This window comes from Thunnus albacares, chromosome 6 (genome assembly GCF_914725855.1).
Source record: "Thunnus albacares chromosome 6, fThuAlb1.1, whole genome shotgun sequence".
Lineage (NCBI taxonomy): Eukaryota > Metazoa > Chordata > Actinopteri > Scombriformes > Scombridae > Thunnus > Thunnus albacares.
Genome location: NC_058111.1, coordinates 27,882,359 through 27,903,441, shown reverse-complemented (window position 1 = coordinate 27,903,441; position 21,083 = coordinate 27,882,359). Strand labels below are relative to the sequence as shown.

Here is a 21,083-nt window from a genome sequence, read left to right as displayed (position 1 = left end):
CATTAACACAGGACCAGTAAACATGGGCCAGCTGCTGCCTACAGGGATAAAGGGACACATGCTTTGAAGGAGAATAGGAGGCATTTTGGAGATGATCCTCTGCAGAAAGGATTCCACAAGTAGAGCACCAAGAAACTACTTCAATAGATAGCTGTGACTGTGTGGGATTCATTTGCCTAATGACAAAATGTAAACCTGAATGTCTGAAGGGCGAACTACACATTGGAGCCTCAACTGAAAGCTAGGTCTCTCTCCAAAATACCCCCCCATTAGAGTCCCTCTGGCCTTGAGGAAAGCAAGAACAGTTGAAACGTGGCATTTAAGACATTATAGTTAAAACTATTGATGCCCTATGGAGATGTACAGTTATTGCTGCTTTCATATGCAGTAGGAAATAGTAAGCACATATGTGCATGAAGTACACAATCAACTGGAAAATCAATATTATTATGGCTAACATCTCATAGTAAAGATGAGCTCTTCATCACAGGCTATTGTTTCCATATTAGATGGATGTACGTTTATACTTAATTATTCTTATGAATTATTAGTGATGCATTTATCCTGGGAAATCAATAAAGAAATCCGTTAAATGCGTGTTTTTCTTTTCTTGATCCACACTTATATTGAGGGAAAATGGGTGTTTTGTGATACTTCCTAAATAAAATAAGTGCACTGACAACACATTTGGTAGAAGTTAAATTTTTCTGTTGCTTCTTGTACAAATGTACTGTATTACTTTCACGAAGTAGTAGTTTACGAGGATACCTGAACGCCTCATGTGGCTCAGCCAGTCAGAGCCACGTTTCCATCGTCAACAGGAAACCAGAGGAAGCGTCCTTGGAGATGTTGTTAGTAGCACAAACTTTCGCATCTTTCTCCCCTCTGCGGACACAATGTTTTCGTTAAACAAGTGACAACTCATCGATATTGCCGCAGAGGCGTGTGAGAAAGCGATTAAAAGTTTGTAAGGTAAATAAAATGTCATGAATAAGCTATTCTTCAACTGCTTTAACTTTAGCTGGCTGAGCTAACGTCAAGTAGCTAACGTTAGATGGCGCTCACATTAGCTGAGACGCTAGCTGAATTAGCTCACCCCTTTCCTTGCTGGTCTGTCCCTTACTGCCCCTAAAATGAATTCACGTCGATATTTTTTGGTTGTTTAAATTTACTGATGCAGAGTTGCCCACAGGCTTAGCAATTTGCCTGCTAATGAGCGCTCGCTTTTCTTTGTAAGTACAACAGTCATCCAGCTGGATACAAGAGAGTCATTTGTTAATCTTATTAGCTGAGCCTTGCTTTTTGTCACAAAGCAAGACATGTTTTACACAGCACAAAGAGTAGTGGGGGCTATCTAGTTTGTACCTGGGTAACTCTTTGCCACTATGTTGTAATGTATGAGGTATATCTCCCTTCCTTTGGTCAGTCATCTTGTTTTGCATTTCTTCCTCGTCTCTGCAGTAACCATGACTGCAGCTACTCTCATAGGAGACCAGCTGATCCTTGAAGAGGACTACGATGAGAACTATACACCCTCTGAACAAGGTACATAGGTCATGGTAAAAACTAGGAGTTGGAGGGGGGCGATTAACTCACATTGACTATATATATATATATATATATATATATGTATGTATATTATATGTATAGAGCTACAGAACACTGTTCACCAAAACCACCACACACAGGAACAGTAGTTTCTTCCCCCTCGCTGTCACACTTATAAACAGTTAACTCAGTCACTGTGTAATAACCTCAGAACACTATAATACCCATATAAAATACAATATCTGCAATACATTTCACTCACTACTGTATATCTGAACAGTCTGTATATACTGTACATAACCACCTACTATATGTATATAAAGTAACATTGATAATTTTTGCCATTTTATATTTATCTCATCAGTCTGCTCTCTTCACTTCTTTGTACTATCTGTATTCTGATTACAGTTCACAGAAACAGTTTCTCATGTATATAGTTATTCCTTGTGTATATTTCTGAAGATTGTTGGGTTGTTATTCTGGGTAAGTACACTGAGATCCACTAAACCGGAGTCAAAGTCCTTGTATGCGTAAACATGCTTGGCCAATAAAGATGACTCTGTTTCTGAATATTCAAATGTATAAACTCATCACTGCTGAAATCCTGAGCACAAGTGGTTTAAATGGATATATTGATTATTGATTATTATAAGTATTGTATTATTATTTAATGTGTTGGGTGATATAGGATCCTCGAGGATCTTCCCTGACCACAGAAGTTTGGAAAATCTGCAGTGTTATTTAGTTTTACACACATTTGTCATCATATTTTATTATTGTTTGCTTTGGGATGCGTCATTTTACCTCATTTTAACACGTATTGTACAATATACTATCACATTCAGCTCTTCTCATATCACCCTTTTTCTCTCTTTTTCTCTTCCTTATCAGAGATCCACGAGTACGCGAGGGAGATCGGCATTGATCCCGACAGTGAGCCGGAGCTCCTGTGGCTGGCCAGGGAGGGCATCGTTGCCCCTCTGCCTCCCGAGTGGAAACCTTGGTAAGTACAGGGAGAGAGGCTGGGGAGTAGAGCTACGCCAGAACAGCCACCCACGGGAAACAACTGGCTGACTGGCTGTGTTTTGTTGTGTATCTTATCTTATCTACCTGATTGAATAAAAGTTATATTGTATATACAGTATGTTTCCATATTTTAAAAGGTGTGATGTTACAGTTTTGCTCTGGGTTTCTATTACTCTTGATGAAATTTGAAAGTTGTTGTGAAGAGTCTTGTTGATCCTCAGTGAGGCACCAAAGATACAAGCTGTCCACAGTGGCAAGTTTGATTTATCTGTGTGTGACAGTAATGGAGCGCAAGAGTGTTTGTGTCCATCAAGGATGAAGGTCTGCTCTTGACACCTGAAGGTGGAGGCACATGGCAGCCCTCCCTTAATATCTGCAGGGAGATGTCAGCCGCAGGGAAATTGTCTAAATAATGCACCTTAGAGATTACAACACACCACTAACACCAGTGTCAGGCATCAATACCTGTAGATGGATGTTAGATTAAATTAATTTAAGTTACAGTTGTAGATTCATATGTAGAATTAATAAAGCAACAATATAGAGCAGTAACCAAAAATTATTTTTAGTATTGATTAATCTGCCAGTTATTTTCTTGATTAATGGTGTTGTCAATGAAATGTCGTGTCATGATGCCCATCACAAGTTCAAGATGACATCTTCAAATTCCTTATTTTATCTGATCATAAGTCCAAAACCCAAAGATGTTCAGTTTGCTATCACATATGACAAAAAAAAGCAACAAAACCTCACATTTGAGGAGCTTACCTTTAGGGAATGTTTGGCAATTTAAATTGAAAAATGAATTATTTGATGAGTAGATTATCAGTTTCAGATTCATTTTCTGTCAATTGACTAATCAACTAATAACTTAAAGTAACAATCTTGAAGAACTCAGATTCATTCTCTTTTGGTGGCACCTATGGCAATAAGCGGTAATTGCAGGTGTGTTTTTGGTTCTCACTTCCCAGAGATCCAAACAGTGTCGCCTGTGTGACGTCAGTCAGTTGGCCGTTACAGAAGAAGTCTGTTGAATTACCACCCTACCCTCTCTGGTGGACCAACCACTGCTGGGTGATGGAAAACGCATCATTAACTGTTTGTTATATTTCATTATCACTATTTTCCAAGCCACACATAATACAGCGTCAATGCTTGACTCAAACTGTTAACTCGTAGTCTTTCAGAATTAATGTTTCCTAACACTCAGCACCAGACAGCCACTCAACAAACCGTTAGGAAAAAGAAGGCTAGCGGCGCAAGCATGGACGCCTGGCCAATCCTCGCATTTGAATGCTATGCAGGGTGTGTCTTACCAAGAAAAGCAGTGGGATCCATAATGACGCCTCAGCTCTCCAGGAGCTGCAGCTGACAGGCGGCTGCTTCTGTGAACAGAGAGGCTGAACGCAGGTCGAGTGAGAAGCGGGGAGGTCGCTGAGAGTATGGATGGACTGTTTTACTCACATGAGATGAAATTTTTTTCCCACTTGTGATAATGTGTGAGAGGAAAAGACGTGTCTCTACAGCATCCATGTATTTGGGGGGTGGAGCTTCTAAAGGAGCACTGAGACAAGGGCTGTATTTGTTTACGTGTTTAGTTAAAATATCAACAATCTTTCTCCAGAATGACTGACTCTACCTTTAAATGAAAATCTTTGCATTTAATGCAACATTCCAGATGTACAAAGCAACCAGTCTGAATCAATCAGAAGCCCTATTTTTGCTTTAAAACAGTATAAAGCTCAAAAAAGAAATATACAGTATTATATCTGAACTCAAAGTAAAGGTAATACCCCTCCACTATTTTGTCATCTGTATGTGCTGCTGTCGACTGAGGGAATGAAAAGAAATCATGGAGAAAACAAATCAAGTAATAATCGGTGGTATGTAGGTGGTTTTGTATATTTCAGCTCGAATCTGATGCTTTGACGGAGTTGGCACTAAAATAATAATCTATTATATGATTGTAAATACATAATCAATTACTAAACAGTTCACTAGTAACACAGTCAGTATTGTGAAAAGGAAGTAGTCATTTGGTTCAGCATTCAGTTTAGTTTCTGGTTGTCTCTTTGTTCACCCACCCACCCACCCATCATACCTCCTTCCCTCTGGGCCTTTTTGGAGGTGCTGAAGTGACCCCCCTCCTCTCCCCCCTCCTCCCCTGCAGCCAGGATGTGACAGGGGACATCTACTATTTCAACTTCTCCTCGGGCCAGTCCACCTGGGATCACCCCTGCGACGAGCACTACCGCCGCCTGGTGGTCCAGGAGCGTGAGCGCGCCCAGCTCACAGCTGCTGCAGGAGGCACAGGGCCGAAGAAGGACAAGGACAAGAAGAAGAAGAAAGAAAAGAAGGAGAAGAAGGAGAAAAAGAAGAAGGAGCCGCTCAAGACTCCTGGAGTGAGTGGAGCTTATATTTTTCCACAGTTTTCACTTTGTATTTTCTGTTTTGTTGTGGGAGAAATGCTGCATTCTCTGTTACTACTTCACTGTACTACTTTACTGACAGTCTGCCTGAGTAACAAATTATACAAAGCTGATGTGTGTTTAAACTTTTGTGTTTAGTCATTGCTGAGTATGAAGAGATACAGACTCCATAGCCATATGAACAATTCCTTGTTGCTAGGAGATGTCAAAATACACACATTAAATAAAATACACAGATCCTGTCAGCTGTTTATATGAGTAGGTTGAAGACAGGCTCAAAGTAAAATCATAACAAAAACAGACAACACAACATTAAACATTATTACCTAAATTGGACAGGATTTTATGTATGGATGGCAAAAACTTGATCAGGAGATCCCTATTAGACTACGATGGAGATACTAGATCAAATAAATGTATTCAGTATTGCTTATGTGCCAAGATTCTAGGTGTGATCTTACTTTTCTGATTGTGTCTCTTTCCCATAAGGCACTGAGTTCACCTTTGGGACCCTTACCATCCCCGCTGGGCAACCTGGCTCCTCTGAGATGTCTGGATGCCCCTGGCATAGGCCCACTTCCTGGAGTTGCCCCTGCTCTGCGTGGGTCCCTTGGCAGCTCTGGGGGTCTGGAGCCCCTCAAGACATCCCTAGGGGTAAGATCCTAGAGCTATATGAAGGACCATATGATGAGTTTTTATCCTCTCCAGAACCCTCACAGTATGTAACGTGATTACTTTCCTTCTTTGTCAGGGTCCTCGGAGCAGTGGAACATCTAGTGTTTTCGGCAGCAGGCAGGAAGAGAGGGTGTCTCTTTCTCTGCCCGGCTTTGATGATGAAGATGACAATGATGAAGACAAAATCTCAGAAAATGAGGTACAGTACAGCCTAAAGACAACAGTTGGTTTAGCTGCCCATGGCTCTTCAATAGATATTCTATGTCACGACTTTTTTTCTCAGCCAAGTCCTCGTGGTTCAGACAGACTACTGAAGAACCTCCATCTGGACCTGGATGCCCTGGGAGGAGGCCTACAGTATGAGGTAGACAGGATAGTTTGTTCTCTACAGTGCTGATCATATCCCACATTGGGTCTCATGCAAGAACATTTTCATATTTTTATCCTGAAACTCTCTGTGAGGTTTGCTTGTACGAGTGCTCCAAGTTGGATTCAACAAACTCTCATAACTACCTGAACTTGTCATAAATCGCTCATTTCAGCCTGATGAATGTCACCTGTTCATGAGGAGGTGCGTGATCATTAGCATAATCCCCGCCCCTAAAATTGCCACATAAGGATCCATGTTTCGCTCCATTTGTGGGTGAGTTTCATTCACAAAAAAGTTCCCAAAGAGTCAAAACACCAGCGCAGCTTCAAGTCCTGCTCTCAGATATCAAAAAACAAAACAAATTAAGGAGTGACAGTCATCAGAGACTCAAAACAATTAGAAAACATGAATCCAGCTGCCAACAACGTCATCAGAACAGCTCTGTACTGTGACAGAAGTTAAGAGGGAATGCTGTGACATGAAGTTAGATGCTAAAAAACATCTTTCTAAAGCAAAGCGATTCGTGGTGGGAGGCGGTCATGTGACAGTTAATTCAGAATAGGACATTATAACTGCAAGTCAAAGAGGTGTTTCTCCCCTGTGAAGAAAAGCAGAGATGATCTATTCATGACATGTACCACTTGTACATTTCGTTCGTACCTAAGAGAAAATTCAAAGTACGAGAAAATTGATGAATGCCACAAATGTTCTTAAATCACTTGTACGTGCATCTTAAGAATGATTGTGTTCATACGAGTGGTTCTTGCATGGGGCCCATTGTCTTTATAATAAGAGAAATTGACAATAGCTGTTACAAAATCATATTTGCCACTTGCGTTATTCTGATATATTTCAGCCTGATAATTCCCTTGTATACAGTTTTGACCATTGCCTTGTATATTTCATGAAATAGATACTGTTTTAGTTTGTTCAATGATATATTTGTTGTAGAAGTGCACCTTGTCTTTTAGGTGTGAATATTAGTTTCAGTGTCCTATGTATATGTACCTTACTGTAGGACAGTGAAGCCAGTGGTGCAGCTCCAGTGGAGGAGAGGACTGAGCCAGAGCTGCAGGACTTGGCCCTGTCTGGGGACCACAGCCCTGAACCACCATCCCAACAGGTACACACACACACACACACACACACACACACACACACACACACACAGTGTCCATTTTTTCAGCGATTCCCAGGTTCTTTTTTTTTGTCCGTGCATTTCTTGCCTGCTTTGCTTTCTGTTTGAACATTCAAAATGTAAACTCACTGCCATTTCTGTGTTCTGTACGCACACCATATATTCTTTGAATGGCCATAGTGGTTTTTTCACAGTGATTGACAAGTGATTACTTGACTGAAACATTTCTATATATTGCATGAGTTGACAGGAACTTTACAGGCACAACCCTGGCATCTCAGGTAGATTCATACATATGGAGGTTAATATTGTGTTTCTATCTTTAAACCAGAAATTCTGTACAAATATCTGAGTATATTGTTGATGAAAGGGGACGTTTTTCCTCTTGAGAAATTAAGAAATAGCACCAGACGATGTTGTAGTTTCAGTATTTGTTTTAGTTGAATTCTACTTTGATCGATTAATGGTAAGATGTGTGCTATAGCTGCTTATATCGGTGCATATACTGTATATTTTTAAGTTGGAGGGAGTCCTAATTGTCTCCATATTTCTACATGTTTTCAGTGAATCACTACCATAGCAGACTGTTCTTGTCTTGTGTAACTCTGATTTCTAAACCATCTGTTATATCTTCTCTTGTGTCTCTCTCATGTGACCTCTCAAACCTCTCACCTTTGCACCGTGACCCGGGGATGTGTCCATGTAGCTGCTGTGCTGCTGGGATCTGTCCTATGGGCACGGCTGCCACTGTGTCTTCCTCTTTGTCCTGCTGTCCACCTATTGTCACTGTTACTGCTTTGCTGTCTGAATCTGAATATCAGCAGCATGTCGTAACGTGTGTTTCCCTCCTGATTCATTCATTTATTCACATTAGTGGAGAGCATTACAACTTCCCAACACTCTCTGATTCATGAATTGTGCACACCTTACACATTACCTAGAAAATGAAAGTAGGCAATACACATATTCTTTGTGCTAAACATAGATTGATCATAATGTCACATGACGGCTTCTTTGTAGGGGAAACACTGAAACAAGAAAATCACATTCATCAAACCTTCCCCTGTGTGTGACAGAGACCCAAAAAATAACATTTGTATATATTTTTGTGCATTCGTATTGGTTCTTGTGTCCAATTTTGTCCCTGCAATGTGCCATCTGTCAGTTTTGCATGCTGTTGTGTCAAGACCATCACCCTCCACCATCTTTGAGGGGGGGGAGGGGGGATCACAATCTTTTTGTCTGCCTCCTTCCCTCACCTGCCCTCCTCCATCCTTTCTCTCCCTTGTGTCTCTGCACGCCTTCCTTTGTGCCTCTGTTTGGGACGGATGGACTGTTCTCCCTATTCCCCTCCACCAAGGATTCTCTGAGGGGCCGCCACCTCCACCTGTCTCCGCTGGCGGGCGGCGTAGACCATGTCAGTGAGGAAGGGGCTGACGCTATCACCCCTGAACCTGAACAGTCCGCTGAACAGGAGGTAGCAGAGGAGTTGAATGAGGTGGAGGAGGATGAGGAGCTAGGAGAGCTAGAAGATGAGGATGTTCAGAGAGAGAGAGGAGAGGATGAAGGAGGAGGAGGAGAAGCAGAGGATGGAGAGAAGGAGGAGAAAGGAGAGGTGGGAAATGAGGAGGAAGACGTAGAGGCATATGATGAGGAAGCAGATGAGAAAGACGAACAAAGCAAAGAAGAGGGGGGTGGAATGGAGGAAGAGCAGGGGGGAAGTGAAGGAGCTGTAGAGAGCAAGAAAGAGGAGGAGGGGGTAGAGAGCGATGAGATCGAGGAGGAATGCATTGAAGGTGAGGATGAAGATGAAGAGGTTGGTGGAGAGACAGAAAACGTTAAACACAGTGAGAAGCAGGAGAGTGTTGAGGCTGAGGAGAGCAATGAAGGAGAGGAAGATGACAGCGATGAGAAGGTAGAAAGGTGCGTTGAAAGCCAGGACGATGAGACCAAAGACGGAGAGGAGATTTTGGAGAGCAATGAAGCTATGGAGAATGTTACGGAGGAGAAAGAAGAGGTGAAGGAAGAGGTGCAAGATGTAGAAGAAGAGCAGGAATTCGAGGAAGGTAGCGATGAAGTTGTGGAGAAATCCTTCAAAAGTTCTAAATGTGGGGGGAGTGAGGAGGAGGAGGAGGAGGACAAATATGACAAAGAGAGAGATGAGCTAGAAGGAAGCATAGATGGTGAAGGAGGGCAGAATGAAAGCGTGGAAGAAGAGGTAGAGGTAAATAGCGAAGGAGTGCAAGAGAAGGAAAACGAGGAGGAGGACGGTGAGAGCGAGGAGGGTTTGGAGAGATGCTCTTTGAGCCAGAGGGAACTGACGGAGAGCGAAGAGGAGGTGATAGAGAGATGCGTACAGAGCGAAGGAGGAGAAACAGAGGGGGAGGGAATGGAGGTAGAGGATGAATCAGATGCCCAAAAACCACAACAGGCATCGGAGAGTGAGGATGAAGTCGTCGAGGTTTTTGAGATGGAAGCGGCTCAAGTCCGTACAGCTGAGCGAGGCACGAAAACGATGCTGAGCGACGTTAAAACGCTTGACCCCAAGAGAAAAAATCTTGCTGGCAAGATGGAGAGTGTGACAAATAAATCCCCCTTGCCTGCAGAGGTATGGTTCGCTGTTGCCTCTGTGTGTGCTCACACTCCCCCCATTGCTATCCCACCCTACCCCTGCACCCACCTATCTACTGCAAGCATGCACGGGTAGATCCCAAAATCCAACTCCACTGCCTGAGGGGCTGTCTCATCCTCATCCATGTGATTCCTCAGCCTGGATGTCATCACTCCCACTCTGGAATACTAATTGGGTCAAAGGACAATCCATTCAAGCCCCTGAGGACTGGATTGGAAAGTTATAAATCCCTCTTCGAAACCCCTCCTCCTCCTCCCCATTGATAGCGCAGGCTGTTGGTAGTCTGTTTTTAGATTGGTGGTTGGTTTTGAAGTATTTGACCCGACACAGGACTCCCATCTCCTGCTACCACCTCCCTGATTTTCAGAGTCCGTGTGCTTTGATTACAGATTGCCTGATTGTTTAGGTTTTACGTGATGACTGCCTGCTCGCTGGACTGGATTGTGTGGATTGCATGTACGCTCTGCTGTAGTCTTAATCTCAGTGTGTTTCTGTGTCTCTTGGGTAAAGGCAGCACGCTTCCATGTTCTGTGTTGCTTGTGGGCAGTTTTGCTTGTGTCATCTCGTGCATGTGTGTGTTTTAATTCTCAACTTTTACCTTGTAATTGAGTGTGTTTGTGTGTGTTATTGCAGGAGTCTGAGGCTTCATCCTCCATAGATGTCAAGGTAACCCAATCACGCAGTGTGACACCCATCTACCGCTCATTCAGTCGTTCACTCAATCGTTTAACGACATCCAGTTTTGTAAATGTTCTTGTTTTGTCTCGTAAAGCTGTCAGAGAAAGTTCTGGGCCTCAACGACTTGTCTGGCACTGTCAGTCCACTGGAGAAATATGACAAAGAGGAAACAATAGAAGAAGAGGAGAATGATGAGGGGGCGAAGAAAAAGAAGGCTGAGCCAGCCAAGAGGTTTGTTGTTCTTTTCATTTTGGCTGCTGTGATCAGACTTGGCTTTTGTGATGCATGCATTATATATTCTGTTGGTCCCTCAATTGGTGATGGTCATTTGCATGGAACATTTTTCACCTATTAAAACCAGTTTTGCAATTTCCATGAGCCACAATGAAGGTTGTGTTGGGAGAATAAACATGAATTTACCTTTATTCTACTGAAATCTCACTTACATCAGACATCAAGAAACCCCACCACAAAAATATCCAAAAAAATAGATGATTTACTAAAAACATGTGCAATTATTATTAGTCGATCATTGTGTAACAGCTGACCAACAGTAGGTGGAGAGATGTGGTGTACGTTAATGAAAATTGAATTTGAACTTGACGGTCAATAGCTGCAGGTACCTCAGTACTCTAGTGAAACAGCTGCACCCGCGGTGTGTTTTCATTCATTGCCATATTGAAAACTAAGGGCTTTTTAACATTTTCTTCACATTTGAACAAGAATAACACCTTTTTCTCTCTCTCTTTCTCTCTCTCTTTAGGCTCACAAAGGCTGCAGACAAAGACAACCCTCCAGCTCCGAAAGTCGAGCGGCTAGTCCTCCACCAGTCCAGCCCGTCGCCCTCCCTCTCCAGCCTCTCCCACTCAGAGCGAGGTGTCGGGCTCCGTCCAATAGCAGAAAGTGTCAGCACATCTCTGGGTCTACAGAGGCCTGAAACGTCCAGAGGTCGGCTGATCCGCTCTTCCAACGCCCGGCATGAAGATGCTGAACCCTGCATAGAAAATCGCGAGAGCTCACCGGAAGAAGAACCGAGCTGGAGAATCCGGAAAGACAAGGAGAAGAAGGAGAAAGAGGAGGAGGAGAAGAGAAAGAGGGCTGAAAGAGAGGAGAGGAGTTTGAGGGAGAGGAATGAGGAGATAGAGAGGGACAGGAAGAAGGCAGATTGGGAGGTGGAGGAAGAGAAGGAGCGATTGATAAGGGAGAAGGAAAAGAGAATGCGTCTCCTCCGGGAAGAGTTGAAGAGAGAGGAAGAGGAGGAGGAGAAGCAGCTGAAGGAGGAGAGTGAGAAAAGATTGCGGTAGGCATAATTATGTAATAACCTCCTACTGAGTCACAGGAGTCCGTTAAACTCAAATATGACATTCTACAAGTTACTCACTGAAACAAAATAGCCAAATAACAATGATGATTTTTACTTCACACTGTTGGTTATTATTATGTGTTTTATGAGTTTCAGTTTTGTAAAGATCCTTTCGGTCGGGCTCGATTAAACAGCATTTTACTGAAACATACTTGCAGAACATTTCTTATTTGTGTATGCGCGTGTGTGTGTGTGTGTGTGCGTGCACCTCCTCAGGGATCTGCAGCAGCGTCTCCTGTCTAAGAGGAAAGAGGAGGAAGCCAGGCTGAAGGAGGAGTCTGATAGGACGCTGGAGGAACTGAGAGAGTCTGTCCAGATGGAGAGGGAGAAGCAGCAGCATAAGCTCAGGTCAGACACACAAACACACAATGTTGCACTAAATATTAACGACTAGCTATTAATGTCTCATTTACAAAATCTGATTACGTGATGAATAGAATGTGACCTTTCAGTAACCCGACACTGATACAGAACATCAAGAGAAAATGAACTGAACTTTATTCAATTTGTAGTTTATCACCCATTATCCCCAAAATAATGCTGATGTATGTTGTGTGCTCAGGGAGGAGAGTGAAGCCACGCTGAAGGAGTTACGCATCACGCTAGAAGAGGAGCGGGCGGCGGAGCGCGATAGACTGGAGGCTCAGAAGAGGCGCGACGTTGAACATCTGAAGGCAGAGTCAGAAGAGGAGCTGCGAGCGGAGAGGAGGAGACTCCAGGCAGAGAGGGAGGAGAAACTGAACTCTCTGAAACAGGAGGTGACTGTGATGATGATGTCCTGCCTGTATTCAGCTCGTTTTTGATTTCAGACTTACTTACTCTTTAAAATTTGAGTGTTTTAGTTTTGTCGTTGCACAAGGTACATCTGTCTTGAGACTGCTTTTCTGCATGACTAACTGAAGCTAAAGCTTAACACAAACAGTAGGAACAACAAAGTTAAGGCCAAATAGATTGAATATAGCTAGGATTAATGACTTCAATCAGCTTTACATTATTGTCAATCTCTGCTCAGAGAAGTGCAGTAAATTGCAATATTCAAATAGTGTCATTGTTATTAAGCGATCCTAAGAGGAAAAACAAGTGAGTCATAGAGCTTCTATGTTAGCGGGTTGGCATATTAACCTGGTACATGTTTTCATGTGTAGGGGAAAGGTCAGCCAAGAGCCACTTTTGTGGGTGGCTTCATGTTGTGTTATACAAGTGCTTTGATCCCACTTGGATCGTCATCAGGTTGGAATGACAAAGATCCAAGTAGGATTGAAACGTTGTCCAGATTTAATGTTTGTGGCTTGGAGTGAGTCTGCAGACGTTACCTTTTTTCATTGATATTACTTTCTGATAGCCTGGCACGTACGTGATCTGTATATAATTACTCTCCTTCAACGTGTTATACAAGTGTTACACAAGTTCTAGTGACACCTTTCTGAAAGATGTTTTAAAACTGAAGTCTTTGTTCAAAAAATCACAGTCCATTGCAGCATTTTGATTTGACCTTTTATTGTGTCTTTGCAGTTTCAGTACAAGTTTATTTCATGTCAGTTATTTTCAAACACTGCAAAAGCAGGAATTATTAGCTCCGAATCCGATGATATTTTATCAACATACGAGGTGTATTTGTTAAAAATGACATATGTCCTTTTTTGTATGTTATTAACTTTGACCCATTAAGATGTTTAACATTAAGATGTTTTGTCAAATGGCCTATATGCAGTATATGACCCATAGGAACACCTGACACAGATGCAAACAACAAGTTTAGATGTATATGTGCTTGTTCCAGTTTGATTGTACATGGTGGCATTGGAGTTGAGGGACACAGATTAATGATCTGTCTACACATGTTTTTGTCTGTGTTTGCACTATTTTGTCTGTATAAAGTTCAAAAGCATGGAGAGGAGGAGGGAGCTGATGAGTCCGCGACCTGAACAGCAACTGGCAGAGTACCATCGAGAGGTTAGACACACACACACACACACACACACACACACACTTTGTACAAAATTATTTTTTATTCATTGTGTGTATTTTTTCTGCAGTAGGCTTGATGTTTAAGTAAATTATCACTGGAATAAAACTTTTTTTTTTTGCTTTAAACTGACTTTAACTTTCACTGTCTAGCTGGCTGATGTGCTCCAGGAAGTGCGGGAGGAAGTGCAGCGTGATCACGAGAGGAAGCTGGAGCAGCTGAGGGAGGACCACAGGAGAGAGATGAACAACATCAGAGAGAAATACCTGGATGAGGTCAGAGGGTGTTTACATTTCTCATTTAGCGGAGGCCTTCACCCTGTACAACTTGCAATAATGGAAATAGTAGAATATGTTGTGAATGTGCAGTATTTTTGTTTCCAGCGGGCACAAAGTGATATTGACAGTAGAGACAAAATAAACATTCCTGGGAGTCCAGGATGTTCTTGAGTAATCAAATATGATTACAAATTTGCTGAAGTATCTCAAAACTGAATCTCACCTTTATCATTCAGTTCATTTTCTTCCTACAGTTTAAACTAACTTAGATAAGATACGCCAACAAAGTGTATGTTTTTAGATAGATGTTAACTTGTTGATTCAGTCAAACCAAAAGAAGAGAAGAACATTGACCAGTGTTGTTGTTTGGCTTCCTGATTATGGGAAGGCAAACAAAAGAACTGCTGCTTGACAGAAAGAAGATATTATTATTATTATATATTCTTAGGAAGTCTTGTAAAACAGTTTTACTTTTGCAATTGGTTAAAAAAAAAAAGAAGTTTATTTTTTGAGTGTCAAACCCAAAACTGTTCATTGACTAGTAGTACCACTCCTAATAGAGTGCTATTAACCTTAAGGTTTTCAGTTCTCAGTTTTTGTAATCAATTTTGTAAGCAAGATACTGATCATTTATGGAACTTTAAGATGCTGTGTGTGTGTGTGTGTGTGTGTGTGTGTGTGTGTGTGTGTGTGTTCCAGGAGACTGCTCAGAGGGAGCGCTTGCTTTCTACTCTGCAGGAGGACAGAGAACATCTCCAGGCCTCACACGCTGTCCAACTGGAGAAACTCCGCTTACAGCTTGACACACAGATACAAAAGTCACAGCTGACACACTCGCGCAAGGTGAAATGCAACAGATGCACACAGTTCAAAATCTAAAACCAATAGCTCATAAGGACTCCTTTCTGCCTGGCATTATTGTTTGTCTTGTGTCTGGTTTCTAGATATATTTAAGTGGATGGCTTAGATTTGCACCAGTTTTCTTTTTGCCACACACAGACAAACAAATACTATTGTAGAGAATAAATCTGTCTTATTTCTTCCTGTAGGAGTCAGAACTGCAGGATCTGGCAGATCAGTTAGAGCTGAGAGCCAAAGAGCTGAAGAGCCAAGAGGCCATGCTGCAGACTAAGGTCTCTCTCCCATACTGCATGTACAGTTAATCAACCACTGATACACTAACCTAAACCACATGGACTAATGATGATGTCTCCTATTAGGCAGCAGATCTGAAGAGAAGGAGGAGGAAGCTCGGGGAGGAAGAGGAGGAAATGGACAGACAGATAGAGGTGGGAAGTCCAGCTTTTATTTCTGAAAAGAGAGATTACATTCACCCACCCCTCCATCTGTCAACCGTATATTTCCACCTGTGTGTGTGTGTGTGTGTCTAGGCTCTACCCCGGCTGATCCAGGAGAGAGACCAGCTGAAGGAGGAGCTGGACAGGATGAGAGAGGACAAAGCTCAAGCCCGAGAACTCATCCACAAAGCGAGGGAGGAGAGGAGTGAGGCCAAGCAGCAGGAGGAATGGCTGAGGGAGGAGAGAGACAAAGCCAGGGAAGAGAGCAGGAAGGCGAAGGAGGACAAGGAGCGACTGGAGAGCAAGGTGGCGCTGCTGCAGGAGAGATGTGACCGTCTCAGTCGCAGAGTCAGGTACAGTTCCAGTTCCTACGCAAGACCCAGAACGGAACAGGCCTCATCCTTATTTACACAGCCCACATATTACAGGAAAGTCCAGAAGAGTAGAAATAAAATATCCATGTTAAACTCCACTCTTGATGAATGCATGACTTCCACTGTTTATGCCCAGACCAGTTTGGATTTTAAATGGTCTTGTTTTGTCTCACAGTGAGCTGGAACAAGATGAAGGAGGGAGCGCCTCCCCGAGACAAGAACCTAAACCCGGCAAAAAGAAGGCAGAGAAGGCCGAAGTGACAGCGCCCCCCAGTGACCAGAGAGACTCATCACTACATGCAGATGACCTGGAGGACCCGCCGCTCTCCCCTGTTCCTGACAGCCACAGCAGCATGGACGAGTAAGGAGAGAGAGACATAGAGTTGTGGTTATAAAAGCATTATTTGAGTTGTTTGGTATTTATAGGATGCGAATGCTCTATTAGACTGTTTTTAGGCCTCTGAGCAATATCAATGTCAATTCTTACTGGTGTTTGACTAATTGTTTATTGAAAGCTGATATGAATACTGTATTGATAACTGATGTGCCAGTATTCAATATTTATACATATATGTGATTTTAGAGCCACAATAACAAATATTCAATGCTTCTACTGGAATTATATTATTCAGAATGAGGAAAAAAACAACCTGAAATGTTACTGTGCACTCAGACAGAGTGATACTACAACTACTGCTACTAATAATACTGATAGCACTACTCTACAGTCTAATATCACTGTCAGTTCTTCCCTTAGGCAGCTAATGTAGCATTGTTTGATTCTAAAATGAATACAAGTGTATATTATAGCTCATAGACAGTTGATAGTAAATGTGGCCTAACTGTGCTGGCTAGGACAAATATGTTTAATTAATGTTAATTGGCTCATTATTGATTAAAGCATTCATGGTTTAGATGAGAATTCATGAGAGCAGGATACAGTCTGTATCTTAACTTTATCCCTACATCTCTGTGTGTTCAGGTTCCGGCGGTTCATCTCCTCACACGGCGCATCCATCCAGAAGACCAAACTCTTCCTGGAGAGGGAGAGCAGCCGACTGATGGAGAGACAGGCAGCTCTACGGGTGGCCCAGACCAGCTCCTCCCCGGACCCCGTCCAGAGAGGAGGGGTGACTGAGGAGATGGTTAGGAACCTCCAGCAGGTAGGGAAGAGCGTGATCCATCTCCTGATGAATAATAATCGGTGTGACGACTGGTGAGACGGGGTTGATTTTAAAATAAGTGCTGGTTTCTTTCTCTCGTTCTGTCAGGAGGCCAGAAATGTGGCGGAGCTGCAGCGCACGGTTCAGAGAGGAAACACTCTCCTGCGGAGGAAAGAGGAACAACTTCAGCAGCTGGAGAGTTCTATAGCTGACGAGGTCGGGAGCAAACATCATATTGCATTTCTAATATTACAGTGCACTTAGTTAAAGTGATGCTTCACTTAGGTTGAGCATTTTTCAATTTTCGCTACAGAGAACTTCATGTAGTCAACTAGCACCGATAGTCATAGCTGAAAAATTTGGGGTAGAGGTGAAAATGAACACTTATAGCTGTTAAACTTAACCTGAACATCTGACTCTGTATTTTTTTGCTCTTGAGCTGCTGTAATCATTATAAACCACTTGAAATTATGAAATGTACTTAAGTATATTAACAACATAACCTGGATGTAAGTGATGAATTGGTGTACCAAAGTGAAATATCATATAAGTTCTCCTCAGATTTTATGTGCCTGATATATTTGTGTACACATTTGTGTTCACTGTTGCTGGTCTTTGCAAGGTCAAGCCAACAGGTGATACTGTATGTACACACAGGCATGAAATATCTGTTTTTATATCTGCGTCAACCACATTCTGGCTTGTTGTTTACTCTATTCAGCCGCTGTTTGAGGATCTGTCTCGGCTGGCAGGAGAGAGGAAGGTGACCTTCGATGTGACGGAGTCAGACCTCAGCAGCACTGCGGACCCACCAGATGGGACAGGTAACACAAAACACAAAGGGGCACAACACAGTAGCATCAGCTGTTCCTCAAAATAAAAATGAAATTTACACTCATTTCATTCAGATCCTGAGTGTTGCTGATATGTCATATACTCGCCATACTGTAGAAAATATATTTTTCCAGCTGTACATTAAGGTCACATCTGTTGTCTGTTATCTCTTTATCTGTCTCTCTCATCAGGAGGCCATCCCACTGTCCCGGCTAAAGTCCAGGAGTTAGCAGAGTCCCTGCAGCAGATCTCAGGGCAGCTCAACACCGTCCTGAGTGCGTTGGGTTCACTGGCTCAGAGGCAGAGCGCCACACCTTACACAGCCTTCCCTCTGCCTCTATCTCAGCCTCACTCCACACATGCTTCCACCTCCACCACCTTCACCTCTGCTCCCATCCTACCCCAGGTTCACACCCTGGGCCCCACCTCCTTACCCACACCTGCAGCAAGGCTCTCAGACCCGCCTTGGAACTGGGCGCCTCAAGGCAGCTCCTCAACCGCCCCTCTGTTCAGCACCCCCATCGCCAGTGGGATGTGGGCCTCTGAGGATGTCATGAGCAGCCGATGGAGCCAGATATTCCCTGGTATGCCAACATATGGGCCACTCTGCATAACTTGTTCAGAAAGGGTTTTTATCAGTGGCAAAAATGATTTGTGTCATTGTTGTTGGTCCTGAACTGTTGTTCTGTTCTCTAGGAGCAGCTATGGATCCAGTCGCATCCAGCACCATGAGAGCCAACTCATCTTACTCATCGTACACTCCTGCTAGGTACTGTGACCTGCAATACACATTCAATCATCAGCTTACTTCTACATCCTTACTGTCTTAAATGTACTTACAACAATTCTAAATCAGTGTGTGTGTCTATGTGTTTCTAAGTGAACATGGCCGTAGTCTGCGCTCCATGCAGAAGACAGCGGAGGTGGACGGCCAGAGGCTGCAGGGGCTGATTGACGGCAACAAGAGGTGGCTGGAGATGCGCAAAAAAGACACCAGCGTGTATCCTTCTATCACACATGTTCATCCACACACACTAACAGACATAGTATTGTGTTGCATCTACTGAAAGAGCACACAATCCCTTGTCTTGTTGTAGACTGACATGCTGATAAACTGTATGTTCTTACCACTACATGTCTGTGACTATGGAGCCCTTAAACTGACAGGATGTTGCAGGCTCCATCAGTGGGGATTTTTTTTTTTCTTTGTAATTTTATTTTATCAGGTGATATAATGAATGAAGTACAGCAGAGACTCGCACACAGAGAACAACAACAAAAAAAAGAATTCAGACTGGGATCTGGATTTTAAATATTTCTATTATTTACATTACAGGGCTGTACAGGTAGTGAAAAAATGTGTCAAAGTGCATAGAGTGCACAAGTGCAAAACCACATTGCACTGAGGAAAGTCCAACATGAACTGAAACGTTTACAGCGTTGCACTCCATGCACTCTGTGCACTTTTGCACATTTTTTTCACCGCCTGTACAGCCCCACACTGTAAATAATGGAAGTACTTAAAATCTAGACCTCAGTCTGACTACCACACCAGAGAAGAAGACCAACAGAGTTTCTTAAGGCGCAGCTCAACCCTTGCAAACCACCGATAAAATAAATGAACACATTATTTATCTTACTCCTCTAATTATGTCTCACCAGCTTGTTTTATTTTTCAACTCATCGATTTTCCTGTTGCTTTTGGTCTTGACACACATTTAATCATTCATCTAATCATGTCTTCCAGCACATTTCCAATGTTCATGAATGTGCAGAGCAGTGATACTTTTGTCCTTTTACTACATTTTATATGCTGATAGTGAAAAGTCTGGTTATGCATGATTAATATCACTCTATCTCATAAGAAGATTCTATTCATCTAAAGCTTATCTCATATTTTATTGCAGTTCATGTTATAAAGCTGTAAGTTGTCAGACTGTTGCATGAACACTGTTTTGTTCCCATTATTGTCTTTAACTCTGCCTTTCAGACCTCTGTTCACTCGCTATCGGGCTCCGTCCTCCAAGAGCAGCCTGGTCCAGCTGGGCCTGGACGATAACAACCAGATCAGAGTCTACCATTACTGAGGACACGACGCACAGTCCGGCCCTGTTGTACTGTGCCTGTCACTGAGGACTTTAGAGCATATATAGCGTTGTGATGTTTACACACAGGGCCACGTGTGAGAGTCCTGTCCCCGCTTTGCTTCATTCTTTTTTTTTTTGTTGAAACCTTCAGAGCAAAGGTTTTCAGGGAAAGTCCAGCCTCTTCTGCTGTGATTGGAGGAAGAGCCGACAGCACAGGACTTTGCAAATCAGGGAGCCACATGTCGCAGAGGGCTGAGGACTTTTATCCTCTAATGTTAGATTTGATTGTGAGTAACAGAAAATGTTTTAAAGCACTTCAGTGTCTCGTTTACAGATTGTAGCTCCATGCCAGACTTGGGCCAAACTGTTATTTTAGTGGTTTAGTTTGCTTTGGTGTCAGATAGAAGGAAGTTATTGAGTGTCATAAGTTTAGACAATCACAGTGAAGTATCTTTAGGTTTACAATAACTATAAAAAAGTATTCACCTCCCTTAAAAGTTTTCATGATTTATTGTCTTGCAACATTGACTCATGGCAGATTTAATGTGGCATCTATTTTATATATATATATGTAATAAATTTCTCACTGTAGTGATCTGTTCTTACTGCGACATTCACTTTGATCAGTGTCTAAAAATCCACATTAAATCTACTTTAACTCCATATTGTCAATTAAACTTGAAAACTGCCAAGAGGGTGAATACATTTTATAGACACTGTATTTATACTAATACTCCATTAGTGAACACTCCAGACATGATCTGATTTGTCAATGATGTTGTGAACTTCACACTTTTGGTGCTCCAGGCAGGACATAACACTAAGAAACGCTTTGCAGCTGCACATAGGTCAAATTAAATTTCATGACAGGTTACGTTTGTATTTATGCCACTGATTTTGTAAATTACTTATGTGTGAAACTGTGATTTCTTAAGTACTTTCTACAGTTTTTGTTTTAGTCTTTCAGAAACAGAAATCAGTGTGCTTTAGTGAAGGTCAAGTCAATCTTTTATTAAGCATCGATTAGTTTTCTCTCCCATATTCCTTCAAACACAGATCTTTGCACAGCAGTAGCAGTGAGCTGTTGACTAGAGAGAGAAAAAACGTCTTTTGTGCATATATATTTGTGTAAATAAATACTGTATTTTTCTATGAAATATTTTAATAAATATAATTTTATATATACAGTATATTCATGTATTTCTTGTGTATTGATCCTGTTAT

General features: G+C 42.4%; 1 protein-coding gene across 2 annotated transcripts; it reads left to right on the top strand.

The window, feature by feature from the left end:
• Positions 1-801: 801 nt before the first annotated feature.
• On the top strand, positions 802-21,011 carry LOC122984217 (centrosomal protein of 164 kDa-like). Of its 2 annotated transcripts, XM_044354551.1 has the most exons (28): positions 802-972; positions 1,462-1,545; positions 2,440-2,551; positions 4,745-4,976; positions 5,493-5,657; positions 5,755-5,877; positions 5,962-6,042; positions 7,067-7,171; positions 8,547-9,794; positions 10,452-10,484; positions 10,591-10,727; positions 11,260-11,796; positions 12,076-12,207; positions 12,422-12,617; positions 13,738-13,812; positions 13,978-14,100; positions 14,803-14,946; positions 15,153-15,236; positions 15,324-15,392; positions 15,495-15,754; positions 15,951-16,136; positions 16,758-16,938; positions 17,047-17,154; positions 17,660-17,762; positions 17,964-18,356; positions 18,469-18,541; positions 18,653-18,772; positions 19,763-21,011. In XM_044354551.1, the coding sequence occupies exons 2-28, from the start codon at positions 1,467-1,469 to the stop codon at positions 19,857-19,859; spliced, it is 5,196 nt and encodes a 1,731-aa protein (XP_044210486.1). In that variant the 5' UTR covers positions 802-972; positions 1,462-1,466; the 3' UTR covers positions 19,860-21,011. The 2 variants fall into 2 exon arrangements, with proteins under 2 accessions (XP_044210486.1, XP_044210487.1); XM_044354552.1 differs by lacking the exon at positions 8,547-9,794 and having other exon boundaries at positions 804-972.
• Positions 21,012-21,083: the final 72 nt, after the last annotated feature.

Bases quoted from the DNA above. Each gene is read 5' to 3' on its own strand.
- LOC122984217 (XM_044354551.1), top strand. From the start codon at position 1,467: ATGACTGCAGCTACTCTCATAGGAGACCAGCTGATCCTTGAAGAGGAC. The intron at 14,101-14,802 runs GTCAGAGGGTGT...TGTGTGTTCCAG, and splicing joins GAGAGAAATACCTGGATGAG to GAGACTGCTCAGAGGGAGCG. The intron at 18,773-19,762 runs GTATCCTTCTAT...TCTGCCTTTCAG, and splicing joins CGCAAAAAAGACACCAGCGT to ACCTCTGTTCACTCGCTATC.